This window comes from Mustela erminea, chromosome 16, assembly GCF_009829155.1.
Source record: "Mustela erminea isolate mMusErm1 chromosome 16, mMusErm1.Pri, whole genome shotgun sequence".
Taxonomy (NCBI): domain Eukaryota; kingdom Metazoa; phylum Chordata; class Mammalia; order Carnivora; family Mustelidae; genus Mustela; species Mustela erminea.
In genome coordinates, this window is record NC_045629.1 from 51,928,983 (window position 1) to 51,952,589 (window position 23,607).

Sequence of the window (23,607 nt, forward strand, 5' to 3'; positions counted from 1 at the left end):
CTGTGAAGTAGAAGGGCTGGGAGGTATATACTCCAGCCTAATTCCAGAGTTAACACCATTAGCCCCCGTGTCTTCGTGTCTCCTTAAGGATAAGCAAGCATCCAACCAGGCTGTTTGAAGGATGCTCCAAGAAATAAGGGGACCTGGCTTCCTGCTGTTACATGTGTCCCTGTCCCTTTCCGTGGAGGGGATGCAGAGCAGGAACTGTCTCAGGGCGGTTGGGAACCAGGCAGAAAGCTTCAAACTATAAACTGGCAAAGCTGGAAGGAGCTCAGTGACTCTGTGTAGACAGTAGAGGGAAGCTATCTGACGGCTTTTTAGGAAAGAAATCAAGAAACAGAGAGATTAAGGAACTTGCCTGAAATCACACATCTGTTCCAAAGATATCTAGTTAATGATAGCCTCAGAATTAAAAACAGACTTCCTTTTGGACATACAAGACTTGAAATGTCTGCCAAGGCCCCAAAAGAGGAGATGGGGCTTAATGTTCTGTAGTTTCTCCTGTCTGAAGAGGAAGAAGGGCTGAGCCTGCCTGGCCATTTCCACTGGACCCACCCCGTCTTTCCCTCATGGATAACCAAGCACTTTGTCCAGCTCCACAGCTAGCAGAGGGGACCAAACAGGTTTGATTGGAGGGGACCAGCGAGATGAAATTAAAAATAAATTTTTAAATTATAAAATCCAATCTAATGTATTCCTAATGGCTATGTAGATGTAATCAAATACTATTATTAGATTGTTAAATACTAAGTAATGATGACAGTGTTTGACTTCCAGTATCATGATGGTGAGGTTCGACGTCCACCCCCACTGTTTTCCACATAGTGATATGATGTGTTCTCACCAGTAATAGCAGCTCACTGCATAAATGAGTCACAGGTTCTTCAGGGAGGCAGGTGTAAGTTTGAAAGCCTTGTTGAGCAAATTAAATAATCACGAATTATGATACTGCTATGAAGAATTCCTGGCCAGAGAGACCATGTATTTCATGAAACTTCAGAAAATATGTGTGGTAGGAATTGACTGACCTTTATATAGTTCTGTTTAAGCTGAAATACGAGAAGTAAGGAGGAAAAAAGGTCTATTTAAAAATAAAGAACAGTTTCTGTGGTGGATATCAGTGTTTTGTAATAAGGAAGACCACCGTGGAGAAAGGCACTCAGTGATCTCTTGGAGAAACTAACAGAAACTGGGTACCACAGGCAAGGAAAACCTCTGAAGTTTGAATGGAAAGAGGTAAACATAATTCCAGAGGAAAAACCAGGACGTAGGAGGATCATATTTGGGACTGAAATATCAGGAAATAATGTATCTTTCTCAATATAAACAGATATGATAGAAAGAAAAAATGAGGAAAAGATGCTGTCTGATTAAAAGATATTTAAATGGACCTGAAATTCCATGAACTTGATAAGACAAGCTAAGCACAGAACATTTAAGTGAAACTGAAAAGAAAAATAATAGTTTTCCGATTTAGTATAGTCCAGAGGACAAGATGCTTTCTTAAAAACAGACCGTAAAACTATTACAGAAACAAAACGGCATGGTTAGAAAGATTCAAATATCTGAACATTTGTAGAAGTCTTTTCAAGAGAATTAGGATAACTATCCTTCTAGACTCCACATTTGGACAACAAAGAACTATGAGGAAGAGCCAGAATCCTGGGAGAATGAGGCCGTGTTTTCTTAGGGTTCAAAACAGCCAGCTTCCAATTCTGATTTGTATCCACACGTTGGTTATAACACTCAGCATCTAGGGATGTCTGTTTCATGGTTCTGCTCCCACTAGATTGTGAGCTAGTCATGGACATAGTCTCTCCTGGACCTTAGAGTATCCAGGACCTGTTATGGTTATAGTTATAGTTACTATACATTATAGTTACTGTATTATAGTTACTAAATAAATCTGTAGGAGGAAAGTGGTAATTTAATAAAGGAAGAGGAAAGCAGTAGGCTCGGAGGGAGAAGAGAACTATCCGCAAGGCTTTGTTCAAATACCACGGTCTTGCGAGGAGCACCCTAACGGTCCCCTGTCCCCTTCCACACTCTTGGTGCCTTTACTCCCTTACTGTACTATGCGAAGTACTGTTTGTGTGTGTGTGATAACCAAAGTTATTTATCTCCTGATTTTCCCTCTTGGTTCTATTTTCCTCTTGAATACTGGACCTTTCCAAAATTATGTGTTAGAATGTGAGATCGTCTTAAAATTTTTAAAATTAATGTCCCATGATCTGAAAGTGTGGCGTTATTATGGTCAAAGTAGGAATACTTAGCTCTCTTGGTTTGCTTTGGTGCTGATATCTTAAATGCGTTTGAGCTTCATACACATGTGCCAGATACATTCTGGTCTATTATTATATCTTTATTTTTAATTATGTAGCATTACTTGATCTGTTTCCTTAGCTTTTCTACATTTATCAGTTCAAATAATAATTGAATGAAAGTAACAGATTTAACTAATGGTCAGTTACTTAATAAATGATACTATATACTACTTTTTTTCCCCTTTTTTTAAAAAAGATTTATTTAGTATTTGAAAGAGAGAGAGAGAGAGCACAAATAAGAGTAGCAGCAGAGGGAGAGGAAGAAGCAAGAAGCAGGGAGTCTAATGCGGGGTTCGATCCCAGGACCCTGGGATCATGACCCGTGCTGAAGGCAGACACCCAACCCGCTGAGCCACAAAGGTGCCCCATGATATACTACTTCTGCTTAGCCCTGTACATGGACATGATGGCATTCAATTATTATTTACTTAAATTGTTTAATAAACAATGGTTGAATGGAATATTCTAATAAGCTAACAATCAGTTCTCTTTGTTAAACACTTTTTTTTTTAAATATTTTATTTATTTATTTGACAGAGAGAGATCACAAGTAGGCATCGAGGCAGGTAGAGAGAGAGGAGGAAGCAGGCTCCCCGCTGAGCAGAGAGCCCGATGCAGGACTCGATCCCAGGACCCTGAGATCATGACCCAAGCCGAAGGCAGCGGCCCAACCCACTGAGCCACCCAGGCGCCCCTGTTAAACACTCTTAATAGATTACTTTTTCACGGGTTTATATTCATTGGCCCTTCACATATATTTTTGCATGTAATTATTCAATATACAGAAATGCAAAAAAGGTGTTTTTTTTTATTATAATGTTCAGTTAGCCAGCATATAGTACATCATTACTTTCTGACGTAGTGTTCAGTGATTCATTAGTTGTATATAACACCCACAAAAAGGTCTTAAACCCACAGGATATCTCAGTTTCACCAGATCTCCTACTAATGATGTGTAACGTTTTATCTTCTTTATATGTTAGCACATATAAAATGGGGCCTAAACTAACGGATTTCATGTTTTAGAGATGTTTTAGAGATGAATATATAGGTTTTTCAAAAGTATTTAGGAGACAGTTACTATATAAAACAATTATTATGCATTAGACAGATCCAATATCTAAAACGTGAGAAAATTAAACTATGCGAAATGCCTAGTGCAGGTGCTAGAAAAGATTTTAATCCCTATAATATGTTACACTATTGTTGACATGCTGCTAATAACTGCATCATTGGCATAAATTTCTTAAAATTGGCATGTACAGAGAATATTATAGAAAGCCTACATAATTGGAAGAGTTTTGTCTTATAGTCATTGTGGTCATTATATTAAGAAATACATGTTGATTCTTATTGGATTATTTAGTTTCCAATGTTTTACATTTTTCTTAATAAATTCCATTGTGGAAAAATATACAATCTTTCTCTGTTAAGATGAAAAGTTGTATTAAAAGTGATGGAATGTGTGGAGACAAGGGGAACTTCAGTTTTAGGGAGCTCTTCCCTCTGGTCATTCAGGTCCAACGTTCATCCACAAGGCAAGGAAGCAGAGGAAAGTTGATGGTTTGATGGACCCCAGGTGAGCCCAGAATCAGAGCAACAAAGAGAGATGGAGAGCTCAGATATTCTATACCACAGTTTTTCTATGTCCAAATGCTGATAAGTAGTGGCTAGACTATAAATATTTTTGGAAAAGCTTTTTGAATGGTGTCGCCAAATTTTAAATATATATATTTAGATGTTTTTTAGACTGTAAATCATGCATCAAGACTTGTGGCTCCTCCCCAAATACCTTTTCCCAATTTGTTGTCAAGTATGGGAAAGGAAGTTGGGATTTGAAACATTGCTCTATTAAGGGGTCGAATGGCTGGAGTTGCCAAGCAGAAGGATCCAAGTTATATCGCAGTGTTCTAGGAAAAGCATTCTAGAATATTCCCTTAACTAGAACACATAGATTTGCTTCTGTTTATAAGTACTTGTTTTTATGAGAGTTTCTGTATGACACTACAAATTTCCCTCTTACCGAGACTGTTTTCCCTGGGGAATAGTCCTGTCTTGTTAGACCTGAGCTTTTCACTTGATCGTGGGACTATACAGATGCATGGGAGGTGGAATCAGCTTGAATTGAATTTTAGGAAGGAAACACTTTAATCTGGATTGTTATTTCCTATTATGAAGTTTCAAATCAACAAGAGAGACAAAGTGTTACTTCCAGAAACCTCTGACACAGAGTGTCTGAGATGGGAGTCTGCTGATGATTACTTGCCTAGTTGGGTTTCTAAGTTCGCTTAGAAACACACGGTCTGGACTGTTTACCAAATGTACTGAGCTGCGCAGAGACCTACCTTCAGGCAGCAGTTCACTTATGCCTAATCTAGGTGATGTTTGACCTGGATCTGTAGAATCTGATGGTTTTCCATAGGCTTTTTTTTTTTTTTCCCTCCCCAATATGCTATTGAATATGCAATCTTTAGTGCTTGGACAGAACCTTCATTCTTTTCTACTGCCTTTGGTTTTTTACAAATAAATGACTTCATTGCAAATCTTCTGCCTTCATATATGATGAAAAATAATTAAGGTGACTACAATGAATGGGTCAACTGGATGGCTAGGTCAAAACATCTGTGAAAACTGTTAAATTCTCCATTTTTCTGTCAGCATAGTATCAAGCCGTACAAAAATGTAGACCCCGTATATCTAACCAATATATGACAGTTAAACGAAATGCTAATTGGAGAAGTCTTTACTGCCATGTGTGTTGAGGTGAATACATGAAGCTTAGCCAGTGAAGAAACAGAATCAAGAGGAACAAGTAGGAACTGGATTTGCTTGTGATTAAGGAAATACCTCTGTTTTCCAGGCGTAGGTTGTATTACTCGCATCACACTGTGATGTGAGTAAGGAGGAAATGAATAATTAGTAAAAGAATAGTGAATAAATAAATTAGTGATGAATGAATAAGACAGCTTAAATGCACATACTTTTAATAAACACTGCATAGTTTGGAGCATTGGTACCTGAAACTTACATAACATTTTTTGATCGTGCTGTATATTTATGCAAATGTTAATGCTCACAGAACCTTACAGTGCTTTTAATTTCATAATGATACGAGACATTGCCGGGTAATGTTCATCTAGAATTCCAAGGGGGTTAGAGTAGAAGAAATACTTCCCTCTTCTCCCAACTGTTTGAAAATCTTCTTCTAACAGTACTATAAAGACTTGGTGTAAATTTCTCACAAAGCCAGAGCATGGGGCGAAATTGTAGGACAGAATACGAGATCAGGGAGTTTTTCAAACATGGAAACCATCCTTGCCACTACCACCACCATAAAGGACTAGACAAAGAGAGACCCTAACTCTTACCCATTTTCAAAGATCCAAAAGAGGCGTGTATAGTAGGTGGTCAGGGTAGAGAGACTTCTGTCTTCAATGCTGTTCACCCCATTTTCTGCCTACCAAACAGCCTTCAAAATGTCCCTGTTGTATGGCACCAGAGTGCCTAGAACCCATCATAAATATACTCTGTATTCCACTGCATTGCATTTACTTGCCCTTCTTGACTCTGTTATCCTCTCTGTCCCCTATGACCAGACTCTGAGCATCTTATGGGGCAAACACATGTTTGGTATAATTCTTACCCAAAGGTCCTAGAAAAGAGTCTTACATATGGCGCCTAGTAAATATCTGAATGAATGAGGAAATGAAGGGAAGCGTGAAGGCCATCACACATTAGAAAGAAGCTGTCTGAGTGATTGAAACGTAACGATAGTTCATGTGCCTCTCTTTTTCCTGGCCCTCAACAAGTTTTGGTAAATGTCACTCTTTGTAGTCTACCTATCAGTCTTTAACTTATCATTGGATCATGCGTGGCCTTATCAGGGAGATAAAGTGTTTCCTTGTGATACGAATATTTTAGTTTTTCTTTGAAAATGGCATTTCTCATGACTGTTTCAGAACTTGTATAGAAGGTCTATAGAAAGTGTATGGAAGGCATGAGCATTCTTTTTCTAAATTTTGGTATTATCTATCCAAAATGCTTAGCTTATGATTGACTCCATTTTATTTTGGGAAGTATGCTTTGAGGGGTGGCCAAACACCAGTAAGTCACGATTCTTACGAGAGTCTATTTCCTGTTTTCTCTGAGGCTGAGTTCTATCTGAAGTCATCCCAGTACACTGACTCCTAAAATTGTTGAGGACATTTAGGAAGAGTTTTGGATTCCTGGCGATAGCTAAATGAAAATTTGCATAAATATGTCATATAATGAGACAATTACCATGCTAAAAGTTCTTTGTTATGAGTGGAAAAACAGTTCTTATTGACAGCACCATTGTCAGATATAGATATAAGAAGGTCCTCTCAACCCATGTTACTTAGCTGTTAATAGTGCAAATTATAGGGGCACCTGGGTGGCACAGTTGGTTGAATGTGGACTCTTGGCTCAGGTTGTGATCTCATGTGATCTCATGACTGATAGGTAGACTACAAAGAGTGACATTTGCCAAAACTTGTTGAGGTCAAGCCCTGAGATCAAGCCCTTCATGGGACTCCATGCTCAGCAAGTAGTCTGCTTGAAATTCTCTCCCTCTGCCCCCCCCCTCACCCTACTCTCTCCTCCCCCTCTTTAAAATAAATAATTTTTCTTTAAATAGTGTGGATTATGGAGTCATAAGACCTAGGTTCAAATCCTAGATTTGCTACTTTGTGACACCGTAGAACTCATGAGTGTGCATCAAACCTCATGGACTTTAATTCTGGTTTCATTTCTTAATACCCTGTGTGACCTTGGGCAAGAGATTTACTCTCAGCATCTCCCAGTTTTCTCATTTTTTTTTCAGTTTTCTCACTTATAAAATGAAGATATTAATAATCTTGTATCTTTCATAAGATTGTGTATTTATTAAGTGGGTTGATGTACTGGTTCTATAACGTTGTTGAGGAAAAGGCCTGCCGTATCGTAAGTGGGATATAATGTTACGTTATTCCACTACAATGCCAGCTGCATGAGGAGCTCATTGTCCATTTTTGTTCACTGCTATATCGCCTATAGCTAGAATAGTGTCTGGCATGTAGTAGGCATTTAACTCATATTTATTGAATTAGTGTACATTGCTTTTCTTATCTATGAAATGAGAATAATGAGATGGGCTTCTTTATAGAGCATTTATGAGCGTTAAAGGAGGTAATGCTTGTGAAGAAACATAACACTAACTATTATCATCATTATTACTATATGTAAAGGGCCATAAGTTATTAGAATATAAATATTTGTTCTTACCCTATATGATCTAGCTATTCTGCTTTTATGACTCATAACTTCGATCTTTAGAGTTGAAGAAATTAATTTGCCTACTTTCATAGATATTTTCTGTCATAAGATGAAGGCAAATACTATCCTAAATCTCATTACAGAATAATGAAAATGCTGATCGTTTAATATTTCTTTTTTATCTTCTCGTACTCTAAACATTCTTTGACTTCATTAAACTTTTGTGAAAGTTTCAGGTTGACCATCTGCTCAAGTGCACCATTTGCTATTCACTTTGTAAATCTGCTGAGTAGACACCAAAATTATGTTGGAAAACTAAAAATCACAAAAGCTTACAACTTATTTGTACTATATTGACATGAAGCTGCAGATGGGAGAAAAGGATGTATACTTTAGATTTCATACGCAAGTCAAGGCTAATTGCCCAAGACTATTAAATACTTTTAGCAATGTGAAGTCAGTAGAAAATGTTGACTACATGGATTTGATCTTTCATGACTTAAATGCAAAGTTTTTTTGTGACAGCAAAAAAAAGTATATATTTTCGGATTCTGAGAGTTGGTTTTGAATCAGGAAAAAACAAAATATATCCATGAATATTTTTATTTAGCATAGACTCACTGCTGTAAGGAGGATTGGTTCACGGTAGCAAGAGTAATTGACATCAATTGTAAAGACCGAGAGAGAAGTGAATTTCAACGTCATCGAAAGCAAATGTGTGTCAGGAGGTTAGTTCAGTCTACAGCATGAGTCTATGACCTATCCTGAGCAATTCCTGTTTCTTCTAGCAACCAGCCGTTTTTCGTTGGTTAGTGTGTCTGGATAGTGTCTGGAAAACACTATATGGTAACAGAGTAGCCAGAGGAGAACTTTTTCTATTTCTTTTTAGCATATCCACCACTGGACCTTGCTACTTGTTTTCTCCACTGCTTCTCTTAGGGACTTCCTTCCTTTTCCTCCCTTCCCTTTGTCAGATAATTTACATTCTCATCATCCTCACCTACATCATCTCTAGTGTAGGGAAGGGCAAGGCTGCTAAAAGGCACAGCTATGTTCCTGACTGAACTCATTTATGGTCTAGACACCATATAACTATGTCACATAATAACCGTTTTATATATCTACTTAAGTGACCAAGTCTCTATTTCAGGAACAAACTAATGTAACATACTTTAAACAGCATGAGTCTATGACCTATCCTGAGCAATTCCTGTTTCTTCTAGCAACCAGCCATTTTCTGTTTAAAAAAACAGAAACATAAGTCACCTGTATTCTGGACCCATTATAATTGATGGCTATGATTTGATTTTAAAAAAAAAAGAGGCAAATATAAGTTTAAAATTGGTATACAATTAGAATAAACAATAGGGTTTTAAGGATATGTTTTCAATATTTACTTTCTCGTGTATCAAATAATTTACTGTACAATTTATACTCTATCGATTGTCTGCTTTTGCGTAAGTATACATGGTATAAGACACCCATGATGTAGTACACAGGGCATTGAACCTGAAATCTGAGCCTCTGAATTGGAATCTTGCTCTGCCACTTTCTAATTAGACAAATGATTTAACATTATTGAGTCTTTACTAGGTCATCCATAAAGAAGAGCTAATGATGGCATTCTTAGGGTTGACATAAGAATTAAGGGGCATGACCAGTGTGATACGTTTCATATTCAACAAATAGAATGCTATAATAGTCTATGCAAGCTGTATTTATATAACTTTTCTTCAAAAAGATAATTTTCATATTTAGTGGTAGAATATTTTCAAGACCACATTGTGCTTTCAGAAGGTAATTTATTGTGTATATTTGTGACTCACGTTTTCCCCTGATTATCTTTGGATGAATAAGAAAGTTACAAATAATTCAGATTCTGGATTATGATGATTCTGGAGTTATGCTTAGTTTTATACAATGAAACTACCTAATGACCCGTCATTTGAAATCCCATCCTAAGCTATTTGAATATGTAGACTTTGGTACGGAGGAATGACATGTGTCATCTTTTATCAGTGGCTTGCTTTTTATGTGCATTTTTCAATTACTTTGGGGGTAGTAGTACATCTATCAGAATGGAATAAGAAATAACTTGCTGAAAATATATAAACCAGAAATATTATTTATGTAACATTTTTTTAATACATAGGCAAGCAATTGCACATAGGACAAGAAGAAGTAGAATTATAATGTTCTCAATAAGTTCATTGTATGTCACAAGCTATCATTCAAGACTAGAGGTCTCTTGCTACCTTTGTGCCTTGTCTTTTGAATGCCCATGAGCCAGCATTCTGCTTTTTCCTTACAGATTTCTGCCTTGAAATAAGGTGATTTTCTTGTTTCCTCTTCAGTGCCCCTACTTCTCCTTATGCCATTCTTCCGTCACTTATCTATATCTCTAAGATTCTAACTATAAGGAAGAGTATCAGAAAGCTTCCCAGGACAACCGTGTTCTAAAATCACAAGAGAGAAATGATTCTCCTATAGAAATAGAAGCATCTGGATGATTCTAGACTAACTTCATCATGGTGAAGAAAGCCAGGTCATTAACACAGAGAAGGCAGGGCCCAAGCATCTCGGGCATTACCACCATTTCAGGTTTTCTATTCCCTATCCCCCTGTGATCTCCAGTAAAAAAACCCAGCTATTCCCTTCCAAAGGGACTTTCAGCTATTCTTCTGATGTCCTTGGATGCCAAGACAAAAGTTTCCACTCCTGGCCAACTTACTTTCCTAGGATTTCTCCACTCAGTCCCCTCTTCCTTGATACTACCCTCTTGACCACAGTACAATACACACCTGCGTGTGTGTACACACACACACACACACACGCACACGCACATACACCTGCACACAGACATATTCCTAAAATAATACTACAATCGATGCAGTAACTAAAGGGGCTAGCCTCTAATATTTTATTTCATTTTAGTTTTTAGAATGTTGATCAAAACTTAATAACTGATTTTCAGGACCCACTAGAAATTTGTGACCCATAGTTTAAAAAAATATATTAGATGACTTTCAGTAGTGTTTTCAGTTTGCAAAACTTTATGATTGCCTTTATTCTTATGGTGAAAATTTCATTTAAAAGGTATCTGTTCTCTGAACAAAAAGCAATACAGGATGAAAAATTGCTCTTGGGGATCCTGGCCTTATCAATGTTCTATTGAAATGCTGATATTTTAGGAAAGTGAATAAAGAACAGGAAATTGAACTAAGAAGGAGCTGTAGGAATAATAATGAGAAAGGACTACAGCCTATCGGAAAAACTGAAGCAAGAAACCTGAATAAGAAGAAACTAAAAGTTTCCCAATTTCCAGAAAGATTTGAAAAGATTATTTGCCTGAATGCATTTTTAATACCTTCTAAATTTCAGTGACCAATGGCCAGAATCATTAACATACCTAGAAGGCCTGGTAATGTTTCTTCCTCTGCCTCTTCTCTCTCCTGACCTCCTTGCCTTCCCTCTCACTCATCCCGCTGCCGCCCAGCCGTGCTGGCCCCTTCTCAAGGCCCAGGACACATGGCGGCGAACCTTCCTGCTGGAGGTTCTTTTTGCCTCTAACTCACTCTCCTCCTCACATACTGGAATGGCTAACTTCCTCAACCTCTGAAATATCTGAAATGTCACCTGGGCAGTGAGGCCCACTCCAACAGACTTTTTTTTTTTTTTTTTTTTTTAATTGCAGCCTGACCCATCCCTCTTAATATTCTCCCATTTGCATTTATCCTAACATTTATTGTGTCTGTCACACTGCTAGAATGTAAGCTCCATGAGAGCAGGGATTTTTTACCTGCTCTGATCATTATTGTATCCTACGTGTTTGCAAAAGTATGTAACATACATGAGGAGTTCAAGTAAGATTAACTGAACAAGTGTTTGAATCTACCAGCAGGTCAAGCAAAGAACTTGTACAGATATACTACTGAGGAAACATGTATTGTATGAAGGAATAGAGCTCCCTTACATGTACCCAAGAATCAAGCTGTGACATGGTTAGGACTGGAATCATTGTACTCTACCTTCCCACCCCCCCTAGATAAAGAGAGTGAGAGGTTGAGTGGCTTGTGTAAGCCACAAAAAGTGGGGCAGTCTTCCAGCTCCTATTAAAATGGAATTATGGTTGCTTCGTATCCTGGAATAGGGATTTGCAGTTTCCAGAATGCGACATGTTATGTTACTTATAAACTGTTTTGTTTCTTGTATTTGTATTGTGTCCAACTTAAGAGGAAGCTTTCTTTTATTTAGATGTTTAGAGCCTTCCAGTGTTTATTGTCATCCTTAGTAGCATTAAGTAGCGGATTATTTAATTTAGAGAAAGAAAGCATTAAACATTCCTGAAATTAAAGCAGAGTTCATAAGCAAGAGAAAGTACTTTCTTAATGTCGGTGCTTTTTCAGGTTCTTGGTTTCTTTATAACCTTTTTTCCTGATTTTTCTTTTTTTTTCTTTTCTTTTCTTTTTTTTTTTTTTTTTAAGGCAGACGGTAAAAGACAAAGCTTTAATTCTAGGCTTCCGTGGAATCTATTAAAAATTGGGGAGGCTTGTGTTGGGATTTGGAGAAAATTTCAGTATTTCCTGCCTATGCTTGAGGAGCGTTACCAAATGGTTTAAGTGAAACTGAGGAAAGGGAAAGTGACTACCAAAAATTTGCCCGATGCGTTACCCCCTGCGATGCCTGACGTAGTGCTTGTAATTAACACTGTCCGGCCCTAAGCACGCGCGCAGGGTGTGGAGCGAAGGAGCTAAGCAGGGGCTGCTCTGGGTCGCAGGTGCCCAGAAGCTGCAGCGCGCGCTCCGAAGCCGCCAGCCCACCGCCACCACCTCCCTCCTGCGACTGCTGATTGGCGGGGACCACAGCATCAGCAGCATCTCCCGGCGAGGGGAGGGCGGCGAGACTCCGGCAGCCACTGCCTCCGGGATCCTCAGCTCCCTCCCGGCGAGACCTCGGACTTTTCGCCGCAGGCAGCCGCGTCTCCGCCCGTCACCGTCGCGACCCCCTCCTCCCGACCCCTCCCCAACAAAGTGGAGGCACCCGGCAGCCGGGACAGCCGAGTCCGGGCCGGTCCGGACGGGGTCGGCGAGGCCGGGGCCAGACCCCGCAGGGTCCCGCCGCACCGTCCCGGCCCTCGAAGCGCTGCGGTCGCCGCGCCCCAGCCGCCAAGACGCCTCGTATCTTGTACCGCGGGAAGAGTGGGTCTTCGTCCAAGATGGGCCGGCAGGGCTTGGGGGGCGCCGGCGCCGCGGGGCGCTCCATGCAGCGCTCCCAGAGCCGGAGCAGCCTCTCCGCCTCCTTCGAGGCGCTGGCCGGCTACTTTCCCTGCATGAACTCCTTGGAGGAGGAAGAAAGAGGTGAGGCCGTCTGTAGTTGCCGTTTCTGCCTGTTCGCCTCTCGCGTCTCGGTGGGTGGAGGGATGGCAGGGGAGGGAGCGCTCCCGGTAGCTGTGCCCCTGCTCCGCTCCGCTCTCGGGCACCGCGCTGGGGCGAGAGACCCCCAGGCGCGCTGGCCGAGCTGCCAAGTCTGTTTATTGGTTATCCCGAGAGCTCCACCAGCGCTGGCTTGGGAAGCCGCTTTCCTGATGAAGTTCATGATCGGGTGCTTGAAAGTGGAGTAAAGATGTGGTCTGGTGGGAGGCAAGGCAGCAGCCGCCTGGGGGGCACCCCACTATGTTTTGGTTCACTCCCGCAGTCTTCAGTATTAACATTTGGCCTCGGGGACAGAAGTATTCCAAAATTAAAGGGGGAGGCAGCAGCGAAAGTTTGAAACAGAAATCCCCGCTTGTGTAAATTCAAGATCCAGATGAGGCGAAGGGGTCATGAAATGGACAGGTCAGAGGCTGACCATGCTGAAGGCGGGTGGGTCTGTACTCTGGACACTGGACACTGGTCACAGGGCACAGTGCTGTCAACCTGACCATTGGTTGTCTATCTCCGGTGTTAGGAGATCCCATTATAATAATTAAGCTAAAGAGAAAAAGCGAGGAAGAGAACTCATTGTTTTAAACTTCTCACCAAGTGGTTTCAAGACCTTCATAAAGTTTTGAATAACACAACAAAGGTTTTCCTCACGGAGAACTTTTCATAAGATTTAACAACTAACCCCCCCACACAAAAAAATGTACTTTGTATATCAAAGTAAAAATTGGCTGCTAAAGAATGGCATCCCAACATTTGAAATACTGTTCATTAATTTGTTGATACGCTAGTTGCAAACCATGTTCATCTATACTCATAAATGCAGAGCGGGTTAGTTATTATCATGTTAACTCTATGTATGGTAATAGAGTTTATTCTGCTTTTATTCTGTGACAGTCTATGACCTCTTATCAGGATATCTGCCCTGAGCCCTGATTTAGAAGAAACTACCTGCTGGGAGAAGAGGTAGAGATGGATGCTTTCCCCCCTGTTTTTCCCAGTGGGGGGACAGGGAGCTGGAAGTTGGGAGGATGAACAGGCACATGGTCTTCAAAAGAATTCACCGGTTAGAGCTATCCAGGTTTCTTCTAGCTTATTGCTGAAATCTCAGTTTGCAATCTCACTTTGCTATAGATCACTAAAGGTTGAGTAGTAGGATAATTCCCTGTACAAACACAACTTTGAATTTTCATACTAATGCTTTGCTGGTTTTGTTTGTACATTTACATTTCATGTGTTTTCTGTAATTAAATGTTTAAAATCTCAGAGAGTGTAAACAGGTCAAGGAATTAGAAAATCCCATTGGGTAACTGAATGATCACAATTGTAGCTAAAACTTTCAGTGTTAATTGTGAGCCAGGCACTGTTCAAAGAACTTAGCTGTATTTACTCTGTTAGGCGACAACAACGTTATGAGGCAGTATTTTTATTTGTATTTCACAAAGAGGAAACTGAGGCAGAGGGAAGTTCAGAAACTTGCCCATGGTCAACTTGGCAGGCATAGTAGGCCATAGAGTTGCATGTGAACTCAGGCAGTCCACAACACAACCTACACACCAGCTCTGGGCTATACTAGATTATTATTTGCATATACTTGGCCATACTTGGCCACCGTCACATACCTTGCAAGCGGTGAAGCTAGAACTCAAACCCAGCTGTGTCTGAAAAATCCATATTTAAATAAAAGCAAATTATTGTAGACTCTCAGTTTTTAATTTTTACACCAAGTCTTCAGTCTTGAGTTTGCTTCAGATAAACTACCATCAGTCCTCCCTAAGTTATAACCAGAATTGTTGAATTTATAAAATACCATCCTTAAAAGACAGGCAAAGCTTATATAAACATGAGAATTTTCAAAATTTAAAGTACAGTCATTCAACCTTGGCTTAGACAGACCTATCCCAAAGGAAAATCCTATATCTACACATGGGAAGTTGGAACAGATTTCTGTCCCACAATATGGCTCACTGAGTTGGCCAAGACAAAATGTTTCATAAGGAAGCCAGTGTTTCAAAATTAAGCATATAGTTCTCTACAGGTAACTAGAGAGGGAGTGCTCCCTGTAAATGAACGGTCTTTCTACTGGGCTGCGCGGTCACTTATACAGCCAAGAGAAGAGATCCTGACTTTCTTTGTCTTGTAGTATTTCTACCATCCCTGAAAAACACCCTGAGGTGTTTTCGGGTATACTACTGTACTCTGCAGAGTTGCAAGAGTTGTAAAAGTTAGAAATCACTGCCTGGAGCAGTGCTTCCTTACTTTTTTTTCCCCCCACTATTGAGTCACCCACAAGGGACATATGAAGTTCAGGCAGGTAACATACTCTCTTAAGCTTGTTCAGGAATATGTTATTATAGTCATAACTGTGAGGCCCATTCTAATGTATTAAGAAAAGTAAATCCATCATAACAGATGATTTTCACACTGGCTGAGAACAATTTGTCTAAAGAGATAAGGGGTCTACTAACCCGTGTAATTTGACGAGTGCAACTGATTTTATTTTTTATTTTTTATTTTTTTATTTTTTCTTGTGCAGCTGATTTTAAATTAGCCTGATTTTAAAGCTCATCTCCCCCCCGCCCCCTTTGGTCTTATCAGACATAGTGCAATAACTAATTCAAATGTCCTCTGCCTTCTAGTTCCATAGTCGCAATTTGTTCTTATTCTGCACATCTGGACATCGTCATTCCACACAAGAAGTACCAAAAAGTTTATTGAGAAACCATATTCTTCTTTATTCATTCGTTCTTTCAAACATATTTAGTGTGGCTCTTTGATGTGTTAGCATCAGTAGTCCTTGAAATAGTTGGATATGCTCCCCACACTTTTAGATCTTCCAATCTAATGGAGACATATTAATAGGAACAACCTTGTAGTTAGAACTGACCAGTGTTAGGAAGGTGAAGTACTGAGTACAGTAAGAAATATAAGAAAATTTAGGAGTTAGGGAAGGGTGTTCTAAGAAGGTGAGAGTGAAACTTGGATTTCGGCCTCGGTGACAGCTCCCCCGTCCCTCACCTCGGGGGTCAGGCCCTCCTGCTCACCTGTGAAAGCAATTTGCTCAGAGCCCATAGCTAGGAAGTTGCTAAACTGGGATCTAAATCCATAATTTGGCTCTGGAGTTTATAATCCTAACTACTCTGTGTATTGTTTCTTCCTTATTATACTACATTTTCTAGTAATATGCTGTGGAGTTGATGACCATGTACAGTATATTATTAGTAGTTGGCATTTATTGAACACCTGTATGCCACATTCTTTTGGTTTCATGATTCTCCAAAGGGATTATTATTTTCAACATTTTACACATGTGAACACTGAGACTCAGAGACATTAAGCAACTTGGCCATGGATTATAAATTTCAGTGGGGCTGACTGCATTGAGGATGAAAGGAACATTCCTGTAAGCAAAATAAGATTCCTGATTGGTCTTTATAGCAGCTTTTTTGTATGCTTATAGTTCTTTGTTATGTTATTTTATTTGTGCTTCTTTGTCACTGGATATATACCAAATAACAATTCTCCAATCTCTGAATAGCTTTTTTTTTTTTTTTTAAGATTTTATTTATTTATTGGAGAGAGAGCGAGCATGAACCGGGCGGGACAGGGGCTGAGGGAGAAGGACAAGCCTACTCTGTGCTCAGCACAGAGCCCGACGTGGGGCTCGATCCCAGGACCCAGAAACATGACCTGAGCTGAAGGCAGATGCCTAACCAACTGAGCCACCCAGGCACCCCAGCATTTTTTTTTAAGTAATAATAGTAGCCCCTTACATGTTACTTAACAGTGTATGAATTATGTCTACTTATTTTATCATTGAATCCTACGAGATATATAAACTACTTGCCCTCAACATTGATTCTGTGAGTCTGCCTCCCTAAGGTGGAATATTATTGTATGTAGAATTTTTAAACATTACAAGTAATTCTAACAAAGAAGGCATCATTTCAAGGAAAACTTACCATTCTTAATAGGAGAAGCAGCCCCACAACTTCCTACCCATAGAGTCAATGGTAAGTGGTTATGGTTTTATAATGTAAGAAAATGGCACATTTTCTAACACTTGGCAGATCTGGTTTCTCAGAGGCTATTTTAATGTTGTGACCTGTGGTTCGGGGCTAGTGATTCTTGTTCAGTTATGTACATATAATGATGTGATGAATTCGGTTTACTTGATTTTATGGCCTGCCTTCTTTGGTTAAAATATGGCTTGGTGATCTTACAGAAGAGAGCTTATTGACTTAATGCTATTTAACTGAATAAATTAATTCATTTAATTTCTTTTACATGCACTAGGTTGAAAATTAAATTACAGGAAAACCATCCAAGAAACAGGAATAATTTTAAATCACCAGAAAAACTGGGGAAAGGTTTTTTGCATACAATAGTGACACTATGAGGAATTAATATAAAAGGAACTAAAGAGACTAATAGAAAAGACCTGTTTAATTCACCCCCACTCTTTAAGAGGTCATGCAACTGATAAGAAGAGTATAAAAAGTACTGTCTTAGTCTAATCTTTGTATATGGTAAATGATACACTTAATTCTTAATAAGTAGTCCCATTTGATTATGGGACTTTGCCCATGTTCCACTGGAATAAAAAAATCTCCATACACTTAAATGTAATCCTCCCAAGTACAGACATCATGGCTAGCAAAGTATCCACTTAATGTCTATTAATAATAGTATATAGTTCTACCATTCTTTTCGAAGTAGATACCATTTTATTTATTTTATTTTTTTTAAGATTTTATTTATTTATTTGACAGACAGAGATCACAAGTAGACAGAAAGCAGGCAGAGAAAGAGAGGAGGAAGCAGGCTCCCCGCTGAGCAGAGAGCCCGCTGCTGGGATCAATCCCAGGACCCTGAGATCATGACCCAAGCCAAAGACAGAGGCTTTAACCCACTGAGCCACCCAGGCACCCCAGTAAATACCATTTTAACTGGCTGCTATTGTTATTTATTTTATTTATGTTAATTTTAAATTTAACATGTGATCTAGACTTTTTAAAATTCAGTGATCATAGTTTTTGCACATCCTCACAATGACAGTTTTAGTCTGAATTTGTATCTTTCCTTAGGAGATATTATTTTTCCTAGATGATTGATTATGTATTTTATGTGATTTTTTGAATTGATTGTATATAATTATATAATAAATCATTTCATTAATGAGTCTATGCCATATTTAAAAATAGCACAATATTTTAATATTAGGTTTACATTCTAGGCAGATAAGTGAAGCAAACGATTTTGAAATTAAAGATAAACAAAAGAACAGTTCCATTTGGAGTGCTTATTAAATACTACCTTGTTATCTGAGAGTCAGAATTTTTCACTGGTAGGTGTCCGAACAGGATCTTTAAAGCAGCTTATAACTCTAATACAAAAGTAACGTTTAACCCCAGTTTGCTTTCATCCTTCAATAAGTTCACTAAATTCAGAGATAGTAACGGGGATGAGCTTCCCTATGGAGACATCCTTGTGTATTATTACGACTTAAAAAAGAAACCCACTAGAAGGTGGTAATGGCAGCATCTCATTGCTGCCAAGGTCTGTGGTTTAATATAAGTACCCTCTGTTGTTCTTAAGTATACACTTATTATTGATCAGACAAGATCATTCTATACATTTGCTCTATCTCCTAACCTAAGAGTGTTTGATGAAGAGGAGGGGGACTTACCTAGTGCTCTGTGTATATAATATTATTTGAACAACTGAAGAAAAAAGCTATTATAAAAATGATAGGGTCAGTGTAAGTTTTGAAGTACTATTTCTTAAGAATTAGATTTTACCTAAGGAGACTACAATGAAAGGACTGTTTATTTTAGCAATTTTCATGATCAATTGCTCCCTTACTATCCTGTGACTCGGGGCTAGGCAGGTAACATACATCAGTGAGGTAGACCAGATGTCATACAAATGGGAAAAGCAAGCACTCTGAAAAGCTTGAGAAATCCTATCCATCCAAGAAGGAATGACGAACACTCTGTTCTAGTTAGTTGATGCCAATTGAATATCAGCCCAGGGTTGGCAAACTTACTCTTTTTTCCATAAGAGAAAAGCTGTAAATCTGAATGTTTACTTCAAATCTTTAACTTTTACAATGTTGGCAGCTAAATGAAAAATTATAAACATTATTTGAGCCAAACGAAACACAACCTGTTGACCAAATGTGTGCCACCAGTTGGTAGCCTCAGCCGAGGAACTGCTTTCTTCCTTCCCATTCTTATTGTCACCTGGATAGTTTAGGGCCACGTTTGCTCCCTTTCAGAATCTTCTGAGAGTCTCCCAGTCTGCTCTCTACCTGCTGGGTCTCCCCTCCAACCTACCTCCATTGCCTCTGTGTCAGTTCCCTTAAATATCATCTTAATGTTGACACTGGTCTTCCTCCAGAAACTTCAGTAGATTCCCATCTCCCAGTAGGTAGTGTCCTTTGGCCTGACCTTCAGAGTCTTTAACAGTCAGGTGCTTCTATACAGCATATCTTCTAAGGCCCTTTGGGAACCCAGTCATTCAATAAAACTAGACCTTCTTGCTCTTTGCCTCCAAATTTTTGTTCATGCTTTTCTTTCTATTCTTTTTCTACCACTGCATATGCATCATATCTAATTACGCTTCAAAGCTCAACTCATATCTTATCCACGAAGTTTTCAGAAACCATAGAAGCTTCTGTAGGCAGAGGAAAAGGTGAATGGGCTTTGAAATATTAGCTCCATCTTTTCCTAGAACTAAGCAAGATACTTAATGGCTTTAGTTTCCTCCTTTTATGTGAAATGTTTGTAGTAATACTTATCTTGGAGAGAGGTGTGTGAACTGCATTGTCATGGTTATTATTCCCTTATGATCCCATATCAAAATATGTTTACCTTTTTCTGAACTAGATTTGTGCTCTCCAATACAGGAAGCACTAGTCATTTGGCTATTTAAATTTAAATAGATCGAAACCAAATTAAATTGAAAATTATTTCCAGAGTCACATTAGCCACATTTTTTTTCAGTGTCCAAGATTCATTGTTTATGCACCACACCCAGTGCTGCATGCAATAGATGCCCTCCTAAATACCCACCACCAGGCTCCCCCATCCCGCCATCCCCCGAGCGCTCAGTAGCTACATGAATGGTGACTACCTTATTGGACAGGGCAGAACTATAGAACAGTTTCAACCTTCACACAAAGTTATCTATATTGGACAGTGTGGCTTCAGATACCTAATGGTACTCATATAGCACTTTGAATATATTGCCTTAGATTGTCATTATTTATTATCTTACCTCACCTACTAAATTGTAAAATTATATAATAGGGAACTCTGTGATCAAGCGTTACATATATTTATCTGCCACAGAGCCTTTCACCAAGTAAGAACTTAGCGAATATGTAGTGAATGAATAAATGAACAAATATCTGGTTGGTTTCTATGTTCATATCATGGAGTGGAAGGAAGCTTCTAGAGCTGGAAGGGACCAAATTTTTTAAGTAACTGTATCCAACCTTGCAGCTCCATATAAACTAGGGATATATCATATCTATCTATCCTCTATCTATCTATGTATCTATCAGCAAACCTAGAGATAAGTTGTTTATAGACTATTCAATTTAAATGGTAAGTAGCAACAGGATAAAGAAAATTAAAATTCTCATTTAGAAAGGAGAAAATAGGGAGATGACTGGGTGGCTCAGTCAGTCAAGTGAGTCAGGTCATGCTGTCAGGGTCCTAGAAATCTCAGCTCAGAGAGGATTCTGCTTCCTCCCTCTCTCTTTGCCCCTCCCCCCAGCTCATGCTCTCTCTCTCTCTCTTTCTCTCAAATAAAGAAAATCTTTAAAAAAAAAAAAAAAAAAAGAATGGTGTTTTTAAAAAAGAAAGAAAGGAGAGTAGGAAACACAAAACAATTATCCACAAGAATTCTCAAATCTCACCTGGAAGGAATTGCAAAGATTGACAGAGTACATTCCTTGGTTTACTCACCTGGCAACCTCATTCTAACATACTTTTTGGAAAATATGTCTTTGCCTTTATTCTTCATTGGCCACAAAGATTTGCTTTGAAGAAGAGACTATGTAGTATTAATAGCCTGTTTCTACTAGTACGTATTAGGAAATTCTGTAGGTACCTTAAGAGTTGAACAGACTTTTTTTTTTTTTTTAAGATTTTGTTTATTTATTTGATAAACAGAGATCACGAGGAGGCAGAGAGGCAAGCAGAGAGAGCTGAAGAAGTAGGCTCCCTGCTTAGCAGAGATCCCAGGACCCTGAGATCATGACCTGAGCTGAAGGCAGAGGCTTAACCCACTGAGCCACCCAGGCTTCCCTGAACAGACTTTTCTAAGTGGGCTTCCTCCTTCAAAAATTCAGTAGTCATACAGTCTGTTTATTTCCAGTCAGTTTCAAGTATGAGTAACTCCGCCAAACACCTCATGTGACAAAGATTTTTTCGCCTGAAGATTTTGTTCTTTTAGTTTGTAGCTTCTGTGCCCTGCCCACTTCTTTTCTCTCAACTTAACGGCATCCACCTTGGTATCATCTGAAAACCATGGGTTTGTGTGGGAAGGAAACCCCTTAAGCTTTTTTGGTCAGCAGTCTCTTTTCTCTCTCCCCTTTTGAATGTCAAGGCCCCACTTATTTATTCCTGCAAGTTTCGGATAATTTCACATGACTGCAGTCATTATTCAGAGATGGATTTGTATGGCATTTTACAGTTTTCAAAACTATTTCGCATAGATTATAGTGTTAGGTCTCTATTCATCACTATCTGGGCCTATTTCTAGGCTCTCTGTTCTGTTTTGTTGATCTGTTTATCTATTCTTTCACCAGTGCGATATTGTCTTGATTACTGTAGCTTTAAGTAAGTCTTGAAATTCGATAGTGTCATATTTCAAGTGTTCATAGCTGACAGCCCTCCAACTTTATTCTTTGCCTTCAATTTTGTGTTGACTATCCTAGGTCTTTTGCCTCTCCCTAATAAACTTCAGAATCAGTTTGTCAATGTCTACAAACTAATTGCTGGGATTTTGATTGGGTTTGCATTGAGTCTGTAGATCAGGTTGAGAACTAATGTCTCAACAATATTAAGGTTTCACATTCATGAACATGGAATATCTCTCCATTTATTTAATTCTTTGATTTCATTCATCAGAGTTTTGTAGTTTTTCTCATACCTAACATTGTTTCATTTTTTTGTATGCTAATATAAATGATATTGTTCTGGGTTTTGTTTTGTTTTTTCATTTCAAATTCCATTTGTTCGATGCTAGTATATAGGAAAAAAATTGAATTTTGTATACTAACCTTGTATCCTACAACCTTGCTATAATCATTTATTATTTCCAGGAGTTTTTATACCTGGGGTTTTTGTGTTTTTGTTTTTGTTTTTTTATTTTCTACATAAGCACTCATATCACCCATGAGCAAAAAAGTTTTATTTCTTCCTTCTCAATCTGTATAATTTAATTGCCTTTTTTTGGTTTAGTGCATTAGCTAGAATTTCCAGTAAGCTGTTGAAAGGAGTTATGAGAAGGAACATATTTGCTTTGTATTGAATCTTGGTAGGAGAGTCTTGAGTTTCTCACTATTAAATGTAATGTTGGCTTTAAGTTTTTTAATAGATCTTTTTTATCAAGTTGGGAAAGCTATCCTCTATTCCTAGTTTACTGAGTTTTTACCATGAATAGGTGTTGGATTTTGTCAAATGCTTTTTCTGGATACATTGATATGACCGTGTGATTTTTCTTTTATAGCTTTTTGATGTGATGCATCACACTCATTAATTTGTGAATATTGAACCAGCATTGCATAGCTAGGATAGATCCCACTTCATCATGGTGTATAACTCTTTTTATACATTGTTGGATTTGATTTGCTAATATTTTGTTGAGGATTTTGCGCTGTTTTCATGGGAGATACTGGTCTCCAGTTTTCTGTTCTTGTAATAGCCCCTTTGTTTTACAGATGAAGATCAAGACACAAAAGGATCAAGGTCCTTTTTAACCTCACACACTAACAAATCCATAGTTTTTCACTATGTATTTAAAACTGTTTGACTGCCATGGCATCATTTGATGAAATCTCCATTTTTTGGTGTGGTTAAATCCAAAATAACTTACTGAGAGATAGAAATGCATATGTATATAATAAGGAATAGCTCTTTCTGGCACATTTGTTTGAATTTTATCATATATTTTTTTCATCTTTATGGTAATTTTTTAAAGTTTTACATTTTAATTCCAGTATAGTTAGCATACAGTGTTATATTAGTTTCAAGTGTACCGTACAATGATTCAACAATTCTATACATTACTCAGTGCTCATCATAAGTGTACTTTTTCATCCCCATCACTATCCCCGGCCCCCACCTCCACTCTGGTTACCAATAGTTTGTTCTCTATAGTTAAGAGGCTCTTTCTTTTTTGCCGTCTCATTCTTGAAGTCAGAATTTAGTAATAAAATTAACATTTCCCCATTCATGATAAGACAAGAAAGCATAAATGATCTAAAATCTTAAATATGTTCATAAAATGATTTAAGTTTATGGACATGCAGTGAGATCATGAGATGAGGTTTCAAGACACTAATTACACGGGAA

General features: G+C 38.5%; 1 protein-coding gene across 45 annotated transcripts in view; it reads left to right on the forward strand.

The window, feature by feature from the left end:
- Nucleotides 1–23,607, forward strand: part of RIMS2 (regulating synaptic membrane exocytosis 2) — a 594,152-nt gene that overhangs the window by 553,550 nt on the left and 16,995 nt on the right. The window contains exon 1 of one of the 45 annotated variants that reach the window (XM_032316408.1): nt 12,469–12,955. The exons of the other annotated variants lie outside the window; for them this stretch is intronic. Within the exon in view, the coding sequence (XP_032172299.1) occupies nt 12,814–12,955 (142 nt within the window). The 5' untranslated portion in view covers nt 12,469–12,813. Of the gene's footprint in view, nt 1–12,468; nt 12,956–23,607 lie in introns of those variants that run through there. 45 annotated transcript variants of the gene reach the window in all.